The sequence below is a fragment of the Saccoglossus kowalevskii genome, chromosome 21, assembly GCF_978046115.1.
Source record: "Saccoglossus kowalevskii chromosome 21, keSacKowa6.1, whole genome shotgun sequence".
Classification (NCBI taxonomy): Eukaryota; Metazoa; Hemichordata; class Enteropneusta; family Harrimaniidae; genus Saccoglossus; species Saccoglossus kowalevskii.
The window spans coordinates 25916052-25938328 of NC_140661.1; the positions used below are offsets into that span (position 1 = coordinate 25916052).

A 22277-nucleotide genomic window follows, 5' to 3' on the forward strand; every position below is an offset into this window, starting at 1 on the left:
CAATATATATAATAACAGGAACGAATTCAACAATCACTAAATCAATTGCGATGATTAAGATCACCTCATTTCTACATACTACGCTACATACATTTTAGCTATCTCCACAGTATGTCCGGTGATGCTTTAAATATTCAAAGTGCAGATTCAGGCATTGGTCGCCTCTAGTGGCGGGTTTGGGTAAGCAAGGGTCAGGTCATAACAAAATATAAATTATAATATTTAAAACTTGTGTACAAGTATTTTTCAATATTCAACAATTTTTGCCTGTACAGGCTGATATTTTGGCTCAAAAGTGAAAGATGTACGTATAAGTGCCCATTTACCAATTTGACAATACAAAGATACAAAATCTACCTGACAAATCTCAAAAGCATAAATATATTTTAATTGGCCAAATATATTATGCGGCAATGACATGTGCATCGAATACTACGTCATATATTTGTGCGAGGCCAAACAAACGGGAGGCTATTCACAGCTGGCTTGTTGACATGTTTTATTTTTTCTGTGTTTATATCAGATTTGCTCTGCATGAAAAAGTACTTCATAAAAATTCTGTAAATATTAATTTACCCACTTGTCTTATTGTGTGAATTATATTATGTACAACAAGTTGTTCATTGACTTTTTTATTTGTTTGCAGTCAATCACTACTTGTCGCGCGATATTGTTTTAAAATATATTAGTCACCAAGTAATGGTTTTTTGGAGTGATTTGTTTGCTTGATACAATGTCGGAGATAAAATGTCGGAGCTATCAAGTACTGCTAAAAACACATAGTAACATCTCATACCAGATATCACATCATATCACATGCCTAATACATAAATAGTATTACTTGAAATCCAACTGAGAAAAGAAAGGCATAATTTATTGAGGTATGAAGGCATAGTGATTATATAAGCAGATGAATGGAAAGACAGATCTAGTCATACATTTTATGACAGATGAAGCAGTCTTGAACTTCGTAAGAAAACCCTGCACATACTGGATGGTGATATATGATGCAGGTCAACAAATGCTTTCTACTGATGTCCATCAGGCAGATAACCGGGATTCGTTCAAAAATATAAACGTGATAGTGAAAGAGAGGATATAAACACACCACAGCAGTTTTATGATATCTACATAAAACCAGAAGGCAGTGTTCTCAGGTTTGTAGAAACTCACATAAGCACTATCGCATCACTCAGCAGTTCGCTTGCCGTGGCAAAGGCTGGGAAGGTTGCTAATTTGTAGTAATGCAAGGTGTTTGAGCAATCCAAGCTGCATTTGAAAGTTAAAGAGGAGCATTTAGAATTATACATTATTTTTTGCTGACCCTTTGTTGATACTTCTGAATTTTCTCTGAACAGAGCACGATGACACCATATTTTTATATCTTTTTCTTAATTGTTGTAACATGATATATCAAATATATAAAAATAAAGAAAATGACAGTTCAATCACAATAAATAAACAATTCGAATCGTTGTCATGGAATGAAGATATTTTAGTTTGATAATGTTTTCGCCAATTGCGGGAAGCCTCCTCTTTCATTTGAGGTAGATATTGTTAATATCTGATAGTAGATAGTAGTACTATCGTAGAAGCTAATCCCCATTCATATACTTGACCTTGTTGCATTTTTCATTGGAAATCATGATGCAGTTACTACGGGTAACGAAAAACAAGTGCACTTCGGTATAAGTGGAGAAAAACACAATTTATTTTAGAGAAAATAACACAACATTGTTTTATACGACAGTACATAGATCAAATGACAAATAATTAAAAATAAAAAAAACAAGATCCCACAAAAACTATCCTGCTACTTAAGTCGTTGATAAGTAGTTTAAGTGTGTTATAATCTCAATTATTTGTTTAATACACACCAAATCACTAGAAATAAAATAGTATGACTTATTTAGGTGTGAATATGTAATTATTTAGAAATAATATTTAAGTGACTATGTTATCAGAAATAGTATTATGTAACCCTATTATTTTTGCAGTACAGTCTTTATATACATTATACGTTTTTAATGCTCGAAACAATCTCTGAAGGTACATGCATCGTTAACTTCTTAGTCTTATTCGTAGTTCTTCACGACGAGTTGTGTACACTCTTGCTCATTTTTATTTGATTCAAGTATCCTATATTGGAGAAAAAAAAATATAAGGATAAATAGTCTTTGCAGATTTATATATTTCCAGGCTCTATATTTTGAATTTTCATCTTGCTTGAGCAATAACAATTTCGCTGAAATGAATGTTTTTTTGATATTTTACCAAATCTGCCATGCATGGAATCCACGTGAATTCTTCATGATAAAGTCTGTTTGTTTGATAGATTACCGTTTATTTTATTTAAAAATAATACTTGTTAGCAAAGCAAATACATATATTATCAACGTACATGTAGGGATTCTCTAGTTCTTCAATAGAATCAGGAGCTGGTCTGTTCATTGTATCGGGGAGAAGCAGGATTAACAGTCCTGATATAATACATGGAACGCTGAAAACTGTCAATGGGGCTAGGTACCATAATGAATCCAAAAGCATGACGAATGGTGCAATAATATCGCCAATAAACATGAACACGTGTGTAAGACCAGAAGCAGCATTCCTTAAAGAAACAACATTCACTTGTTTGTGCACATCCCTAACAAAAACAGCATATACCAAACATTCATTCGAATATATGTTATAGTGTATGGGGGTAGTTTTGTGATCGCTACCTTTTTCAGGCATAATTGTTAAAAAATGTTATTCCAGAAACAGAGATTTATTAAACCATTATAACACAATTACTTTTCTTGTTGCAGGATTACATTATCATGTTGCACATAGGACGCACATACAATGAATTCGAAATGTGTCATGGTAGCACAGTGCGCTAAAACTAATATAAATGTTGCCGGCATTGAGGTAGATATTATTTGCATACTTGTTTTCATTTCTAATTTTACTAAATGCCCACAAAAAGTGTACAAGTTTGGAATCGCCAGACTTCAAGCTTTTTACAAATGTGAAAATATCTGCATTTTGTGATGTGTTACTCACTCAAATGTAAAAAAAAATACTTTTTCTGTAAAAAAAAAATTACGCATTTATGCTGTTGATAAAAAGTTTTTTTTTCACTTTTCCTTGTCTGGTAAAATGAATCGATCATCATTTATAATCACAAAGTCAGTGCTTGTTGCTGGGGAAAGGATTGACCAGCTTTGTTATTAGTCCAAGAAAATTGTCCAGCATGGAATGTGTCTGAACCCCTCATTAGTATGCAAGAATGTAGGAATGTACCAAGAAAATTGTTTTTTTCTGGAGTAAATTGTAGTGCATTTTACTTATGAAAGGTCAAAAAGGTCATGGAGATTTTTTTGAAAATGTGTGGATGTTAACAGAATGCGTCACAGTTGCGCAATAAATGATGGACTATTTTGGGCGTAGCTATAAAATGTGTCACCAAAGTACTCACACGTGTGTATGATTCCAATAGTTTGTGCTGTAAAGAAACACCATTATAAAATAAGTATTGTGTAATTTGTAGTGAGAATGTATTCGAATAGATTTATTTCTTTTCAAAGTGTATTTATGAAAATTGTTTATAAAAATGTTTTCTATACTTTTTCGGTGGATTGAATTTACAAATGATGAGTTATTTTGTTATACCACCACTCGAATTATGTGTTACGAATTTCTGATAGTTTAGGCTTTGTGTTCTTGCGAATGGGAATACATTTACTGGTGTATAGTGGACATCGATAAATGCAAACGTATTTTGAAAGTTGTGAAATCATGGTACTGTTTTGGCATTATACAACTTGCAGTTCCCTTATGATGGATTTTGTGTGACTGGTCGTGTTATCGAACTGTAGTATTATGTAAATCTGCCCCAGGAAAATCTGCTAACAAAGTTTAAATTGCCATTTGCACGCTGCGTTATTACGTGGAGTCGTCATCTGTGTATGCATAATTGTTCGTCTAGTGTTCCCCAACGCATTTAAAAATTCCTTTTGAATTTGGGGGATTTTGTGTGACTGACCGTGGTGTTTGTAAACTTTAGTCGAACTGTAATAGTGTGTAAATATGCCACAACGTGAAGTTGCCATCGTCTATTGTTTACCAACTCATTTAAATACGTTAAGTGATTTCAATTTACTTCGTCTGTTATAAATAAAACTACGTATACCTTAGAACTTCCTATTGCCATCGGGATTGTGTCTACTACACTCGGTGGTGTAGTCCGTATCGATCTTGTATGAAACGCACTTAAACCCGGAAATCGACGACATGGTCTCGTCACGTAATATCAAACATGATTATTTAATTTAGTTTAATTCCTTCAGTTAAGTTTCCAAAATAAATAAATAATAACAGGTACCCTCATGTATACTTCAAGTCAAAGTCTTGAAATTGCTTTTCTGCCTCATCGCCAATTCATTGTTCCAAAACACGTCTTTAAATACTCTTATTATCCCAGCATCGAGATGGCTCTGCCAACTCTTATATTTTGTTAGACATTTCAACATGACATGGTTTCGCCGATGCGTTATGTATTGACTGTTTGTTAAAAAAATACCATAAAATTAATCCTATACTTCCCGTATGTGTGTGTATACTTCTTGTGGACTTATCCCAGCATAAGACGATTCGCTGTGTTTTTTTGGTTTTAGTGTGAAGCTATACACACACTCGACATTGGGAACAATATCCAAGATCGAGTCCATTAGAAAACAGTAAACAACAGCGCCAACACGTGTTGAAAAGTGGAGTCATACAACAGAAACCTAGTGAACTTGTAATAAACATTTTATTAGGTTTTAAGAAATCAATATATTATTTAATTAGCCGTTAGTTGAAATTGTAAGATAAAGACAACCAAGGTGAGTTTAATATGTATTTAATATTACCCACCATTGACTACATCGTCACCTGACCCCTTTATAAATTAATTTTCAGATCACCTGTGGCCGACGCGTGTTTCATGTTTGCGGGTCATTTAATATTTCGAAAACTAAGAACATCCAACGCAAAGTGTTGTGTTGACTGCAAACGAACTTGACACATTAGATGCGCACTCAATCTACACCACACTTGTTACTTAGAAATAAGAGATGAGAGACAAAATATGGAAGAGCATATCATAATTGAAACGCATTTACCAGGCCCGTAGTTTGGGGGGGGGGGGGTTCGGGGGGGTTCAGTCGAACCCCCTAAATTTTGGAAGTGAATAGATTTATGATCGTAGATTAGAACATAATAAAACAAACAGTATTAATTAAAATAATTATCATCGTTTAAATCACTTGACTCAGTGAGGTAACTGTCAGATGTCGGTCGAAATTGCATAGTAATGAGCATTTAGGTGGCAACGAGCTTTAAATGTCAATCGTGAAGTTACTTCGTCTTAGCTCAACAGCGGCCAATCAAAACAGGTTGTTATAAATGGGAAAGCTTTTATTCGGTGATTCCGCGATGGTGTAATGAAGATCGCGTTCAAGCAGCTGATGTTAAATATTAAAGCAACATTGAAACAATAATGGGGGGACAAGGGGGGTAGCTGGTACAGTTTTACGGGAATAAAAAGGGCTTTTTACAATTTACAAGGAAAAAAAGACGTTTTTACAGTTTACAGTGAAAATTGAATTTTGCAGTGAATTGTGTCATCTAGTCGTTTTACAGTTTCGAAAATGTAATTTCCCTGGATCTTCACAACTTTTTTTTTTTATTTGGATGTAAATTCTTGTACGTACCGAGAAAATTTAAACATTTTTACAGTGTACGAAAAAAATATTTGATTTATTACGTTGTACGTCTATCCTGTGATTACAGAATTACGGAATTTATTTTTTCAATTTTCGATGTACGAACAAAAAAATATTGCAATTACGTTGAACGAAAATATCCCTTGCCCCCCGCCCAATAATGTAATTGTAGTCACTCTCTGAAGGATGTGGTGGTCCTGTCTTCTCTTGTGCTAGTGTTCGTTCAGTTAGTAAAGTATGGGATTCGAACGGGATTGAGACGGCAACACGACACTGTACTTTCATATTGGTTCATTAGTTTTGTATTCTTCAAGTTAATGATGGCATATATACTGTTTTGTTCTAAGTGTATCAGCCAAATGTAGTAAACTTATTGTATTAGTACGTGTAGCCTGTGTTATTGGACATAGTGTACAGCTAAGGGTTGAAAACATTTATCATCACGAGTTGTATAGGTCGAAGAGCTTCTTGCAGCCAAAAATTTATCCCACAGTGTTGCTTCAGCACTGAAACTATGCGATAAATCATATTTTTCAAACATATTTTTTACACGTTTTTTTGATGTAGTAGAAAATTTTCTATATTTTTAGTGGATTCATAAAAAGGAGAGGTAGTCATTAAAGTTTATTGAGACCGCTGCTAAACTGCTACTATATGCATATTATTTTACCGCCCTCTAAAAACAGATTTACAGTGAACCAACAAATTCACGTACTGCATGAAACTTGGTAGTATGCCATTGGTTAGTGCATTTAATTTGTTTGATGCAATCATTGTACCAGCTATTTCTTATGGTAGCGATATGGGGGTACCAAAATTCGGAAATCGAGAGGGTACAGACAACATTTTGCAGATATCTACTTAGCATTAATAGCAGCACAAAAAATGTAGCGATGTTGGACGAATGTGGAAGGCTGCCATTATGCTGTGGTTATTTCAAGCGTTGTCTCTTATATTGGTTAAAATTAAATAATAAATAGCTGGAACCCCAAAACATGTTATATCATGCTTAAACGGTTAAACAAGACCGACAGACTTACTTGGGAAACCCACGTAAAAATCTCCTGTTCAAATATGGTTTCGGCATTGCCTGGTTTGAAAAACAAGTTGCAGATACTGCTAATTTCTTAGGGATATTTACTCAAAGAATAAAAAAATTGTTGAATGGCATGCCTCAATTTCACAATCATCCAGGCTGTGTACTTTCGGAAAAATCAATGTAGTATTATAACCTGGGAGATTTATTGGCAAGCAATTATAGACTAAAATATATACTGACGAGTTTTCGCTGTTTTGGCCATAAACATAATGTTGAATTAGGCAGACACACAAAAATACAGTTAGATCAATACATTTTTAGTTTTTGCAGTGATACATTTGAATTTAGCATGGTAGACAATTGCAATTCACTTTGTTTTTATATGTTCATTTTATAATGATCTAAGGGCTGATCTTTTGTCAATAATTTTATGCAATTATGCAAATACTGACAGTCTGGGCTTACTTCGTTGCTTCACAAACTGCCACACCATATATCAACTAGCTCTGTATCTTTTAAAAGTTTTCAAGCGACGAGATAAATATGAATCCAGCTTAACTTAGTACCATATGTTTACATGGATGTATTGTTTTTAAAACGTGATATGCACTTTTCTACCCGTTACATTTTGTACGATGTGGTGAGGCCCTGTACAGAAATAAAATTACATAATTGACTAATACTAAAATGAATAATTGTAGACAGATTTCGACATGAAATTGTGTCACTTTTATGTGCGCTAACATATGTGAAGAGCGAAAAAGCTCGTTAGTAGCATTCTACCTTAAAAAGCTTGGACAATAATGCTAAGATACGTACAGTCTTGTCTGTTTTGTGTACAACATTTTGCCGTAATGGATCAAGGGTGTGGGTGTGTTTGTGGGTGGGGAATGGCCTATGACCCCTTCTCTAAAATGGTAAAATAGTTCAAAAATGTTATGTAGAATAACTTACCAACGTAACACAAAGTAAACCAATTGAATTTAAAACCGAGAATATAAAAATATATGTAACAGAGCTCAAATACACTTTTTGAATATTATAAAATTCACACGTTTCACATCAAATATATCATTTATTGTTGTTTTCGAACCCCTTATTCAAAAGTGCTGGCTACGGGCCTGTTTACAATTTGTTTGCTTTAATAAGTTCATTACAAACAAATGCAAATCGATTTTTAACGTCGAGCCGTATATAGTAATATAATGTTAATAGTGATGCTTATACTTGTTATCATATTGGGACGTTAGACTGCAATTGTCAATATACTGTGAATTGTGATAGGGTAAAACGATATGGGTTTGGTATGGTCCAACTGGATTTCGCAAACGTCAGGTAGAAATACATAGTATGAGAATACAGACTTGCCATTGTTACCAAGTCTTTAGCAAGATGCAGCGATTCTTTTGAATTATATACTTATATCTGAATCTACGTAAAGCGACATATGAAGTATGCTGCTATATATACATACCTGACTGGTGTTGGGAAAAGCTCAGCTGTATATAAAGTTGCCGTATTGACACCAAATGTTACAAACAACTTAGCTAGAATAACTGATATGAACAGCAACCAATCCGTGCCTGAAAATAAATATGATGCTGTATATTCAACTATATAGCAGATTAACTAAGGACGTAAAACATTGAAACGTTTGAGAATGTTGGGAGAATCCTTCACACATACATAATACATAAATATAAATTTATAAGTATTGATCTTGCCTAATAAGAAATCCGTGAACAACCTGTATTCAAAACCATACACTGTTTGGATTAGGGGTCGAACTTACAGGAGTATTAACAACTCTGTACAGTCAACAACTTTTCATTAAAAATGCTTTCATGCTGTGCGCAAGAGGTTACAACTTACCGGAGATTCCGCCAATCATCAAAACTACTCCCGACGATATCAACGTCATACATTGTATTATTCGCCGTTGATATCTTTGCAGTAACCAGCAGTTCAGCAAACCAGCAGGTATTTCAACTGCCGCAGTAAACACAAAAATAACATAAGGATTCTTAGCAAAAAAGTTGGAGTTGATAGAAATACCAAAATACATCAATCCAATGGCGAACCTGGAAAATAAAACACAACATTGGCTCTCATTTATAATTGTGATTGAATACCAAACTATCAGACGTCAATGAATTCAGCTCATTTTATTGTTCATGCATACTGTTACTGTGATATATTGAGATGCATTTTCAAGATAAATATTGACACGTGGCTAAAATAAATCATTGTAAAACATGAAATGAGTGAAGAGAGAGCCATATGTCAGAAATATAGTCCCTAAGATAGGTTACTTAGATATTATTTACTAGAAGTATTTTCATTATTTATTGACACACCATGTACTTATAAAATATAACAGTACTTTTCCTGTCACAATGTTGGTCAGTATTTTACTTGGCAAATTGTGTATACATGTTCAAATACATTGCGTGGGGTACCTTGATAACAACATTGTATATGATTGATTATTCAATAAGCAAATTATTTCACAATACCATCGTTTATATTTTAGGTCAGAAATTATACCAGCATTTACACTTCTGTCACATTCGCTTATTCTTGGGAGGAAACACCCGGGAATTTATATAGCTCGACAACCACAACTGCTGAAATGCAACGGCCGAAAACTCTTAAAAAATGTACGTTTGGTTATTTGTTGACACCTAACATGTGCATCATATATATATATATATTCATATTATAATTGGGTTGTTCGGAAATGTCTCTTAGTTGCTGTTTTCTCGAAGTGTGCTGTTTTCACGGCTCTTCACTTGACGTTCTACAACAGCTGGAACTGAGCCCATAGAAATGCATGGTAAAGTGATGCACGTCGTAGCAACATAAAAGTTTCTGTGACGTACTTGCGCCGCCAAAATATTATTTCTACCACTTGTCGAGATATATATTGCATAGTTAATTTTGACCAAAATTATCATGTCGAAATATCATGGCTTAATTAAACAACATCGAAAAGTTTAACTCTGAAATACATACATATTCACTGACAATGATACTCGTGTATATATGTATAACTGAGGTTTTCCCAAACTTAGCACACCATTTATTTATAAAAATCACCAATTTTTTACCCTGAATTTAGTTAGTGTCGGTTTCTATAGATGAATTGTTTAGATACTGAATAATTGGGGTTAAGTATTATTGTAGTGTAAGATGTAACGTGAATTTGTAATTTTGTTTTAAACTAAACTCACCAACAGAATGATGTAATTAGAATTCTTTTCCGGATAACAGGTGTCTTGAAAAGTGTAAATATTGACTTGCGCTCACTCTGCTGTTGAATTTCGGAAAGAAAATCAATATTTTATAAAGCCTACCCAAATTGTAGATACAATACAAAGCATACAATTTTTGACCTACCTCTACCACCGAGTACATGGATCCAACATCAAACAACTCTTCGTTCATTGTATCTCCATTCATATTGGAAGCTCTGTTTATAATTATTCTAACTTTTCTATTTTCACCAGCCTGCAAAAGCCATCTAATTGATTCTTCTAAAATCCTGTAAAATCATATTTTGTAAAATCTGTCAACACAATTAAAATATTATGCCATTTTAGTGCAACCACACGGAACACCACTGCCAATGAGTGGTGCAATTGCCACGAAATGTTGCAATTATAAAATGTTTGGTAATAACAAAACAATGATTTGGTGTTTCATAACACAACAACACAACAATAAATCAAAAGCATAATGCGACTAACAGTGATTTATATTATAATATACTATACCCTCCACACTATGTACAAAAATAGCTGAATATCTAGTTCGTGCAAGTAGACAGAGCTTTTGACATCAAGGCAAAATAATATAATAATTCGAAATATTGGTGATTTTGCACAATATTTCTTGAATTATTAAAAACATAAATAATAAATTTCACATTGTTGGGACACTCATGAGATAACATGTATTTAAACTCCATCGAGGTAGTCGTAAGGCAATAGTACAGTTCAAATTTATAATTACACAATGCCTTTAATTGACTCCAATATTCGTACTGACATGTACTACATATCGCTAGTTAAAAAGCATTGTCACCATAATTTGGAAAGCTATTTCGAATGAAGGGTTTAAAAATAATAACTTTGGCCCAAAAGTGTACTGCTTTGTCGAAAGAAACGGGTTGTCTACCATAAAAAGGCCATTGTTTCCTTATTGTAGGTTTTTTTTTCAAATTCATCTTATTTCATCATGATTATATTTCTATTACCTATTATGTTTTTGTCACGGCTGACATAAACAAAAAAATATACGGATGTGACGTAAATCATCAGGAACGTACATTAATCGTTATAGAATCAGTATAACTTACCAGAAATATGGTATGAATAGCAGACATACTGCACCACTTATAAATTGAAGTATTCTCCAGTTACCATGCACAATATATGCTGTTATTCCAAGGAACAGATAACCTACCGAATAAGATAGGGAACAGCCACTGGATATTAGCGGTCTTCGTGATGTAGGCGTGGCTTCCGTTGCTATAAAAATACAATAACTCAGCTTCATTTTAATTTACATTTTTTTATGTCCAAAGCTCGTTATTTAATGATCATGTCACTTGACAACTGAAGTAACAATCTATATGGAATGTATACGGTTTTTGCGGCCGGAAGCAAAAACATTATACACCAAAAATAAATACAATTGTTTTACAAATAGCGCAAGGAGATCCCACGAATAGAATCCTGACTAGAAAGCGTAATTTCTGGAACGTGGTTAGATTTCAGCTACAAATATTAGCTACGTAGTTGTCGATGTTTCATAAAGTTCTACAAGGTAACGGCAAAATCAATACAAACTAATGTCAGAGACTATTGTCACTTGAAAATTTGATGAAATGTCTGCAAAATAACGAATCATATGTTTGTGTCAGTCCATTATGTACATTAGTTTTCTTCGAATATATTTTCCTCTTGTAGCACAAAATTTAATATGTGCACAAATAAAGGAAGAAATACAGTGGTTTGGCTTTTGAGTAGGTTTTTCATTCGAAAATAACTATCACTGAGTAAATGTTAATAACAATGAATTACATAATTACCAAGTACAAATATGATCAAAAAAATAGCTGACGCAGAAAAAGCTGACAAGAAAGTTCCTATGATGAAAGTGACAAATGACGGTGCAAACGCAGTACAAATGCCGAATATAAGACAAAGTATGCCTGCTACAAGCACTGTTGGTTTCCTTCCATATCTGGAGGAAACAAATGTACGTGAATATATACTAGTATATAAATGTCGAATATAGTGGATCGAAATATAGCATGTGGATATATATTAAGATTTAATATCATCTTTCACCTTACGTATTCGAGGTTGTTTGGAAATAACAAAAATCTGGTAATTTATGTCATAGTATCATGACAGTAATATTTCAATTATAAGGAAGAAAATATTTCTATTCACTATGAGGCGATTTATTCCGAATGATTTTAATATAGTTCATGTGCTACAATATACTTACACGTCAGCAACTTGGCCGAAAATGAGGCTTCCAATAAGTTCCCCAGATGCGCTCACTGACTTTGATAGTTGTTTCATGAAATCCTTCCCACAAACCAAATCAAACTGCAAAATATATTTGTTATTAATCGGTTGCAACATTGTACCCGCCGTGCCCGCTTGAGTACAGCCTAATTATTTCAAACAAACGTGATGAAACAATTATTGGGGGGAATATAAAATCATAATATGTGACAGCCAAATGTAAACGGTATATCAGCGAATATATCCAGTGAAACCACGCTAAATGAATACTTACAATTAGACCAGTTATGATGGGAAACTATCTTAGATTTGGAAATAATATTCTTAAAGGGGAACTAAATAGAGCCTCATTTGGTGTTTGTATTCCTGAGTTATGTATATTGATTATAAATTTTTAAAAAATGATGAGTTATGATGATTTAAATATGAGAAACCATAACACTGTGAAGGACTTCCGTTCGCCATAAAACACCCGCATGGGGTATAAACAAGAGAGGCAGCACAGAATGATGACGAAATACTATCTGATTATATATAAACAACTTAGGAAGCCATGATTGGCTGGATTGGTGAATTAAATCCCAAGGGAATTTTGACTTTAACGTTAATGTCATTTCCAAGCGTATCAACATGCAAACATTATTTCAAAGTCTGGGTGTTGGAGTATGCAACCTTGAGTTAAATGACTGAAGTAAATGACTGAATAGAAGGGATGCGAACCCCGTTGTGTATGTTTCCTCATAAAAGCACGAACCAAACACGATTATTATGAAATGAAACACACTTTTTACACGCATATTTTAAAAAATATCGTCGACGTCCGGTAAAAACACTTTGGGCTTATAATCGCGAATGCCCTCAACTCGATAAATGTCTAAAAATAGAGGGATGGACTTATACTCGCAGAGCGGCCTATGATGGGGAAGTACGGTACTTTAACGCAATTGGGCTTCCAATGTCAGATTACTGTGGTTCAAACGTTTACTGTTCTAACCCAAGTTCAAAAAGCACATTGTGCATATAAAAGTCGAGTTTATACTAGTAGTACACAATGCTGGAAGGAGGAATGGCTATGTACAATGGCGTATACGAATGGCATATGTACGATGGCATATACGAATCAGATACTAAAACGTCATAGCTTTGAAAAGTACCCGGATGTTCAATATGTTCGTTCGTTATTTACCCCTCTCCATTAATATAATGGCCTCCATGGCGTTTAATTGTAAGCATTTCAAATGCCTCTCCAAGCTACAGTTATAATTAAAACAAAATTAAACCACTGCAATTTTATTTGAAATACATTTTGAAACATACACCACTATAAATTCAGGACGCATTGAGGTTCACTTTAATTATTCATTGTCATCACCATTATATACGCTAGAAATATTTGATATCTAGCTTGCAGATCAAAACTCGGCGAATACGCATTAATGGTGGGTATTAAAGAAGCTCTTGTAAAAAAATTGGTTTCGGCTAAAAAATGGTGAAAAAATGATTAGAGAAAAGGAATATTTAGATGCAGAATTAAAATTTATCACGCACAGCATTAAAAAGAAATAAATTGAACTCTGGAGGTTAAACATTAAAAATGAAAATAGAAAACTTCGTAATAAATACAGTGACACGTTTTATAATAAGTAACCATACATAGAAATTCGAGAAGAGGGGACATATCCAACCCAAACATCTCTAGAAATGTGAACATGTAAATGTTGTCCTAAAAAAGGAAAGGAAACAAAATATAGAAAACACAAACAAGAGTTTCCAGGTGTTGAACAAAAAAAACAAAAAACAAAAGAGCAGAAATTTATTTATCTAATGAGTACAACTGGAGACAACGTGGTCAGACAGATTGGAGAATATTTGTTTTTTCTATTAGGAGAGACAGCACTGACTGATAACCATTTTTCATTTTAAACGATGCATTTTATTTTATTTATTATTATACTTACCTCCGTGACAACAGTGCTGTGTAAATCCCGTCTGTCGTAAATCCAGCCTCGATCACATAAACGGGTAACGTTGGATGGTCGGCATGTCTGGGAGTATGTATCAAAATGTATTGATTCGTTTTGATTTGTTAAATTGTTAGCATACATTCTACACGAATCCCATTTCAAATCACCATTCACATACCTATATGGTATGGTACATTTCTTCATATGTGAACTGTCAGAGAATGTTTGATTGTCAGTCACACGACAGTAGTGTTCGACTGAAGCGCTGTAAAATGTGTTTCCAATACTGAACCACGGATGTACAAATATTGCGAGACAGAATAACAGAAACTGCCTCTTCTGGAATCGTCCAAAATCTTTAATGACACTCATTGATTCAACGTCTGCCATTTATGAGTGTCCTATAACGGAACAATAGGTTTAAAATGTTGAAATAATAAGAAATATAGACAAACTTATCATTATGTCAGTAGAAAAATATAATTTTACTTGTAACAAATTGGCAGGCCGAAATGTTATCACGTGCCAATCGATAATGTGGTGACATTATGGCACTACAACATGAGGTAAATATTCATTATGCCGACACTCAACTTACTAGACATATTCGGAGGGAATTATAACCAGCGCCAGAATTTTCCAATATCATTCATTAGCTTTATTGAAGTGGAGGGGTCGTCAACTGCGCACACAGGTGAATTGAGTCTCAAGCGACGATAACAACGCATGCTAAAAACGCCACGGCTTATGGGTAGACGCTTGTTTGTAAACAACGACACGCTATGGCCGCCTGCACAAGTGACGACCCCCGACTTTAACATATACACAAATTCAATGTAGACTTTTAAGTTTATTGACTTTGTAGCTTTGATCTTTGCTCTTGAAATCCAGCCAGGTCTGTTTAGTCACATTGGTTACCCCAAGTGTTTGTTTCAAGGTACCGTTTTTTGCTTGTGTTTTTTTTTTTGAATTACCTTCCATTGCCAACAAACATATATATATATATATATAAACATATATATACGTATACCGTGATCTCGGCCTTTTACATGTTGTCATTATTTGTAACTAGGTTTCGTAGTGCTGTATGTGTACACTATAAGTCTATGTTTTTGTCAAATTACCTCAAAGTCTGCAAATAGAAGTGTCCATGGAATCATGGGAAAAATGGTGTGCATTGCCGTGTGATAACTATCATAAAGGAGAAATGAAATCTACCAAGTGTACCTGTGATTTACATAACAAAGGATATTTACAATTCTACTGACTTGTCTACGTGAGACAGCTGCTAGCAAGCCCACATTCTGATTGGCTCATATGGAAACCAAGGTGGTGTACCTGAATCTTGGTCATTTATGTGGCCCACCATTTCAACTGAGTACTCTGTGTGTTGCTGCTGTGATATTGTGCGACAAGTGATACAGGCCTCAATCATTATTCTGCGAGAATTGTATGAACTGTTCTGTGAAGTCCTGTCATCAGCAGTGCATCCAGAATAACAGCATTTCTCTGCAAGAAAGACTCTTGTATTTCTTTGTCATTATGTTGAAGAAGCCATTGACTGTCATCAATTTCCACATCCTGGAACTGCGAGTTATCACCAAAGCACAGTACCATAGACAATCCCCTATTTTAGTGAATTTATTCATTGTATTTTTTGTTCTTTCTTTCTTGTAATTATTTTGCTTTATTTTGCTTTAACCATATATTTTGGCGTATGTGTATTTCATTTTCAGTACTATTGTCTTGTTCACCACATTCCAGCAGTTGAAGAACCGCTTGTCTTGTGTGCGTTCTGTCGGCCCCCATCTCAATAAGCAGGCCTTACAATGTGACACACACATACGTGTGCACGCGCCAAACCACCAATCCATCTATTCACACGTATTTATTAAAACAAAACCAAATTATCCAGCTAATTTGAAATTTCTTAACTAAAATTAAGTTGAATTTGTGTGTCACTCTTGGCAATGTATGATTTTGATTAGATAGAGACAGTTTTCAAATGTCAATATACCATTGTTTCAATATTCTGAATATTCTCAACTGGCAACACATCAATATATTGTAAAATTGATAGTCCGGAATATTGTGAAATATATGATGCAATGGTACAATATGTCGGCCACTATGTCATCATATGAAAGTTTATGTTCTTCACTATGTATATGATCATAAAATTTCAAATAATATTAACAATGTAATATTGTATTCAAACATTCAATACAATACATTTTAAAACGTTTTTAACGGTCAGTGCATAGCAATATTAGGGATTATTTAAAGAACACTAGCACTGGCATTCTATTTTTATATACACTCATATTTCCAGACTACCACACACCAGTTACTTATAATATACCAACGTGAATCATGTATGTCAATCGGTTGATATTTCCTGATAATCAAATCAAAATGAATTATTAGGAGATGCGTTTGAATTGTAATTCTATCGACTATAATCTAATTTAAAAATTCCATACTGAAAATAAAGATATGTGGTTGACATAGAATAATAGTATGATTTTAATATGTGTATATCTTTCGAACACAATAAGGTTCAACATACTACAAATATATGTATTTTTAATAACACAATAATAGCTACATGGTAACTATCATTATGTCGCTATTAAAGTCAACACAATACTCACCACTTTATCCTTTCTGTGGATCCTTCCTACTCAACACTGAAAATTTAAAATGCAGCCAAATGTACCAGTATGCCTTGCGAGATCACTATGTTCCTGTTGTGTACCGAATTTTCAAGCATTATACAACACATAAATACAAAGACTCCTCGTACTACAATTACTGTGTATAAACAATTCACACACAGAAAGCGTTGTCGAGCATTAACATGGGCTTACCTGAAGATATACCGGTATTTGTGCACTATGACCCATACTGGTAAATACAACAATCCGTGGTAACTAACTAACGTCACTGGACACTGCATATATATTATTTTTAAAAAAAACATGCACTGGGTTTTATTTATGAATGCTAATTGTGTTACAAATGATATTATATAATTGACACAAATGTTGATGAGCTTGTTTCAATTAATATACATGTACACAGAAGCTGAAGACAAACATATATCAGCAACATCGTATATCCTGTGGTTAATCAAAACTGAAATATTGAAACAGAGAAATGGTTTCTGTAAGGGTCTAATTTAAATTGCATCTACACTTCTTGTCAAGGTAGGTTTGTTGATATTTTTTTTAATTTTATTTAAAACATTAACATCATTTGCGGTATACGAAAGGTGAATGGAATCTTATTTTGTCATTTTGTGTCCGCTGAACAGTTAAACCGAACTTTATACATTGAACATTGTGCCCTGGGACATATTAATAAAATGAATAAGTCGGCGGATGTGTGCTGAACTTTCTTCACAGCGTCCCAGCAGTGAAAACAAGACCCCAGAATCGATGTACTTGTATATATCTAAAGTTCAATAATCAATGAGTGTATGTTATATAGTGCCAATGTGCCTTAATAATACTTCTACCAATTAAGCGATATTAGCTTGATAACAGGGTGTCGGTCACCGATTAGATTAGATGAAGGGTCCAGAGACAGCCAAAAAGAATGTCAAATAAAATCACTAAAAAATATCAGTGTGAAGAATATTAGTTCTTTTAAATTTTGTCATAACTTACCTTTATGTAGGTGCGCATCCTCTTACAGTTGCGAGGCGTATTTCTCAAGTTGCGGGTTCGAATCTCGTGTTTCAGATTTATGTAACCATCATGTTGATTTTGATTTCACAGTCGTTATGCTAGTCAATCTATAAACATAAAATGTATTTCTCAATCGTGTTACTCGTTACTTATTCGTACATTGGCATAATCACATCTGGTCATGCACCGAGCATATCAATGCAGTTTATTGCTGTGTTTTCATAGTACACATAGATTTTCCGTTAAATTCGTCCATTTAGAAAACGCAGATTCTGTGGGTTGTTATTTATAAGTATGGTTTTAAGCAGGCATCCGTATGTTGAGGCCATGTGGTGGAGTAGGAATAATGTGACGAAAGGCTTTGGTTAAAATAAAATATTTAATCGATTGTAGACCAATTGCGGTGAAACTTTGCAATGATTAGGAAAAATTGACTGTAATATTCAAATATTTGATTCGGCGAATGTCATTGTTCTTGGAGATTCCAACGCTGGAATAGAGACATCATTTGGACTGGAGTGTGAGCGTTTCAGTGGAAACGGCTTATTTATTTCTGATTTACATTTTATAGTGAAGCCAATGGTACCACTTAGGTGGACTATTGTTTTAGTACATATTCGGTGGATAATGTTATACCAAGTATCAATATTATCCACGATTGTCTGCTGAACATTCCCCGATGAGCGTGACAATCGAGTTACCAGGTCTAGTTCATTTTTGAAATAACGACCAAATGATCAGTGAACACGTTATTTTTTTCTCAATCGAAACAAAGCGACCGCAAAGGACCTGAACCAATATCGTTTAAAATCAGGTCATCTAATGGGTAATCTCGAACTCCCTCAGGATGCACTAAGCTGCTGTAATCCGAACTGTATTAATGACAACCAAACTGAGGAGTTGTGTAAATTATATACTAATAGAGCAATCGGCCCAGCATTGTATACCTAAATAAAAAACTAGAGTTGTGGAGAAAACAGGCCTAGGATTGTCATGGCATATTACAGTGCATGACATGGGAGGAGTGTGTACAAATCCTCAGCAGTCGCTGGTTTGTTAGTTGTTGTATATATCTTGTTGCGTCGTTTATGTGTAGGGCTTCGAATTCGAAGAAAACGTTCAGCACCATTAATGTGGTGAAACCCATTGACGGTACGGTGCTGAACATGACGTTGAATGTACCGTAAATTTCAATTGACCTCACTGTGATGACGCATGCGTTGTGGAATAAATAAAAAGAGCTCGAAGCATGCGCACTGCCTACACAATATGCTAATAACGTTTAACGAGGTTATGACGTAGACATATCATGAATATTATTTGAAAGTGAAATTATTAATAGTAAGCATTTAGTATGAAACCCCGGAATCACGTATATTCAGTCTTTACCCCACGTTGTCTATTGTGGCTATTTGAAGACTGTAAACGTTTTCTTTCATACTGGTCACCAAATATAAAAAAAAACCGTTTTCATTTTACGGTGTAATACAGGGGAATTGGCACGAGAGGGCGCCATCCGATGTGAATGGAACGTTTCGTAGTCAGTCGTCCGTAGCTCGTCGTCAAAGCAACGACGTCCTTTTTACGAACATATTAAATAATTTCAGCGATTTCTTTACAGAATAATCCTCAACAAAACTTGCTGGCGCTAAAATTATGTCTATTGCAATACAATACGACAGCCAGTTTGACGCCACAATATATTGATGGAGACGCAGTTCTACACGTGATTTTATTGCATTAAAAATTGTTCCATTTAAAACTGCGCATGCGCATGCAAGAGTACTAGGGTGAAATATAAATGTGCCTCTGCATTCTCCATGAATTTTGTTACTTGCTATGATCAGGGTAAAGAAAAAAACCTGTGGATACTTTCAACTGTTTGCTGGAATCTGATCAAAATTCATCTCTCAAAAAACACTTTCACATCAGTTTTTTATTATTCTTTAAGGTCGTATAGAATCAGTAAATTTAGAACTATCATGTATGCTATCGGAAAGCATTTTGGCACAATTTACTGCAAAGTCGAGTTTTTCGTTGTTCATGAATATTAATATATGCAGATGAGACGATTATTTCGACCAATCGTGTCATGCACTCCCCCCCCTTGTGTATATTGAATGAGCTCCGGCGAGTAGAGCCGGAAGAGATCTCGATTTTATACAGCGCCACCAGTGGCTTTTCCCGGCTCTATGCGTCTAGGAAGGATAAAGTAGTTTCTGCGTGGAATGACTAAGTTCGCGATTGCCACCATATTGTGAGAGATTCGTTGGGATTATGGATGTCGAATGGCAAACTGCGCACTTGTGTAATTTATGAACTCGAGCGTAAAGCATGTGCATAGTTTAATTAAGCATTTAGGATGTGCAGGAGGAATGATGATCAAATTAAAAAAATAACGGGTAATAAATTGTATCATAATGACACGCGTAAATTCTGGGATTCTGTTCGAACGGTTACAAATAGATCGTTCTCACTACCTACCACTGTACAGGGAAGTAGTGGCGATTTGTAATATCGGACATGTAGAAACGGCACTATCCATTCCTTCTCAACAAGATTGTGCACGAAAGATAACGTGATGACAGCATTACACGACATTACATTTGACAATGACAGGATAGTCACGTCACAAGAAATCGTGCAGGAGGTGAACAGGTTAGAGAAAGGTAAAGCCATGATTATGGATAACCTGGTTTCTGAACACGTGATATATGCCAATTTAAGTCTTTACTTAATTCTTAGTATCTGTTTTACTGCATTCGTTGTGCACGGGAAACTGTCTGGTGGTGTCACCAGTCGCCGGTATTCGCTTGTTTTATGGACGCATCTAAAGAGTTCCATCGGGTGAATCATTAAACATGTTTAGTAAATTAATTAATAGAGGTGTTCCATTGTTTATTTTGCATTGTTAATGGTTTGGTATAGCAGCCAGCCTTTCTGTGTACGCTGATCTACGGGTGTTACAAGTAGTTATAATGTGGCTAATGCGCCAGGGTAGTAGACTGTATGAAAACAAGCTTATCGATAAGGAGTTGCGTGTTCTGCATGTAACGTAATACAAGGCACTTCGGTTGATTTTTAAATTATAGAGGTCGAGCCATGCAAGCGGTAATTGTGTCAGACGAAATATTTTCAATCTGTAAACATTTCATAGAAAATCTTTGTACAATTTTATTCATCGATTTTTTCACAGTGACAACAGTAAAATTGATATTTGTATAAAGTTTTTGGCGTAACAATAGACGTCTTCTTTATAAATAATGCCATATATAATGTAATTTCTCTATGGACCTTTAAGACTGAAATAAAATATAATTGTAATAATAAGGAGAAGATTTTGATTTTTAAATAAACTACATATTACATTACACTGTTTATTACTAACAAGTAGAGAACAACTCTTTGGAATAAATATTGTGACTCAGTGTCATTTTCGTTACGAAAAACTTTGTTATGACACCAACATTTCGAAAATTGATTCATTTATTTAAAAACTTAGAATACTGAAATTCAATCAAAATCCGTTTTTTTTTTAAAGCTACTACGGAAAATGTAAGCTAGTTCAGCACGAGCAAGGCTGTTAAAACTATTAAAATGTGTTCTGTGGATAAAAATTTTAGCAGTTGTGAAAATATAATTGATTAACTGCTGAGCCACTTTATAACCCCTTTTAGGTGGCGGTCTCAAAATGAACCACAGTAAAGGAAAACTATCAATCTCAGACAAGCGTTTAGAAAGATCAATCACAATCTCTAAAACTAAGTCGAGACACCGACATTCAATAAATAAGTGCTCAGGATCATCCGGAATGTGCCGACAGAAATTATTGTCTTTACTGGTGTACCCTACTGCATGCATGAACTGACCTGTTGAAATCTCCCATTTAAGTAGACGCCATTGAATGTCTCCTTTTTTTTGTAAATGGGGGATCGTAAATACAATTGAAATTCAGCTTGATGTCAGCGGGTATATCGAAATAATCTCTCCACACTGTTCCCAACCTCGCATTATCAGAGTAGAGATATCTCCGAATATATTGTATTCTAAAAGTTTCAATTCTGCTTGAAATATGCAATGTCCTCTAAATTGGAGGGGCATGTAGACAATTTGGTTTCCAGTGACGACCATGCCATATGAAGTCTAAAAACAGTTGTTCTAATTATTTGATGAGCGAGACTGGAGGTACTAAATAAATTAAGCAGATTTTTGAGGCAGCGAGTTATTTAATAAATATTGTTAACCGCGTTTCGCAGTATAGCGGGTAACTATTGTCTGTTCGAGAT

At 34.5% G+C, this 22277-nt stretch overlaps 1 protein-coding gene across 2 annotated transcripts; it reads right to left on the reverse strand.

Annotated features, from left to right (window-relative positions):
- Positions 1-1691: 1691 nt before the first annotated feature.
- Positions 1692-14695, reverse strand: LOC146729826 (organic cation transporter protein-like). 2 transcript variants are annotated; one of them, XM_085494917.1, is made up of 11 exons: positions 14294-14695; positions 12313-12416; positions 11888-12042; positions 11153-11324; positions 10192-10336; positions 10026-10105; positions 8665-8873; positions 8267-8375; positions 3464-3490; positions 2402-2611; positions 1692-2139 (listed from the first exon to the last, which is right to left on the reverse strand). In XM_085494917.1, the coding sequence occupies exons 1-11, from the start codon at positions 14687-14689 to the stop codon at positions 2076-2078; spliced, it is 1671 nt and encodes a 556-aa protein (XP_085351043.1). In that variant the 5' UTR covers positions 14690-14695; the 3' UTR covers positions 1692-2075. The 2 variants fall into 2 exon arrangements, with proteins under 2 accessions (XP_085351043.1, XP_085351044.1); XM_085494918.1 differs by lacking the exon at positions 3464-3490.
- Between the last annotated feature and the right edge of the window lie 7582 nt (positions 14696-22277).

Excerpts from the sequence above, each read along its gene's own strand:
- LOC146729826 (XM_085494917.1), bottom strand. The coding sequence starts at position 14,689 with ATGGCAGACGTTGAATCAATGAGTGTCATTAAAGATTTTGGACGATTC. Across the intron at positions 12,043-12,312 it reads TTCGGCCAAGTTGCTGACGT|ATATGGAAGGAAACCAACAG; the intron begins GTAAGTATATTG and ends TGTTTCCTCCAG. Across the intron at positions 10,337-11,152 it reads CTATTCATACCATATTTCTG|GATTTTAGAAGAATCAATTA; the intron begins GTAAGTTATACT and ends ATGATTTTACAG.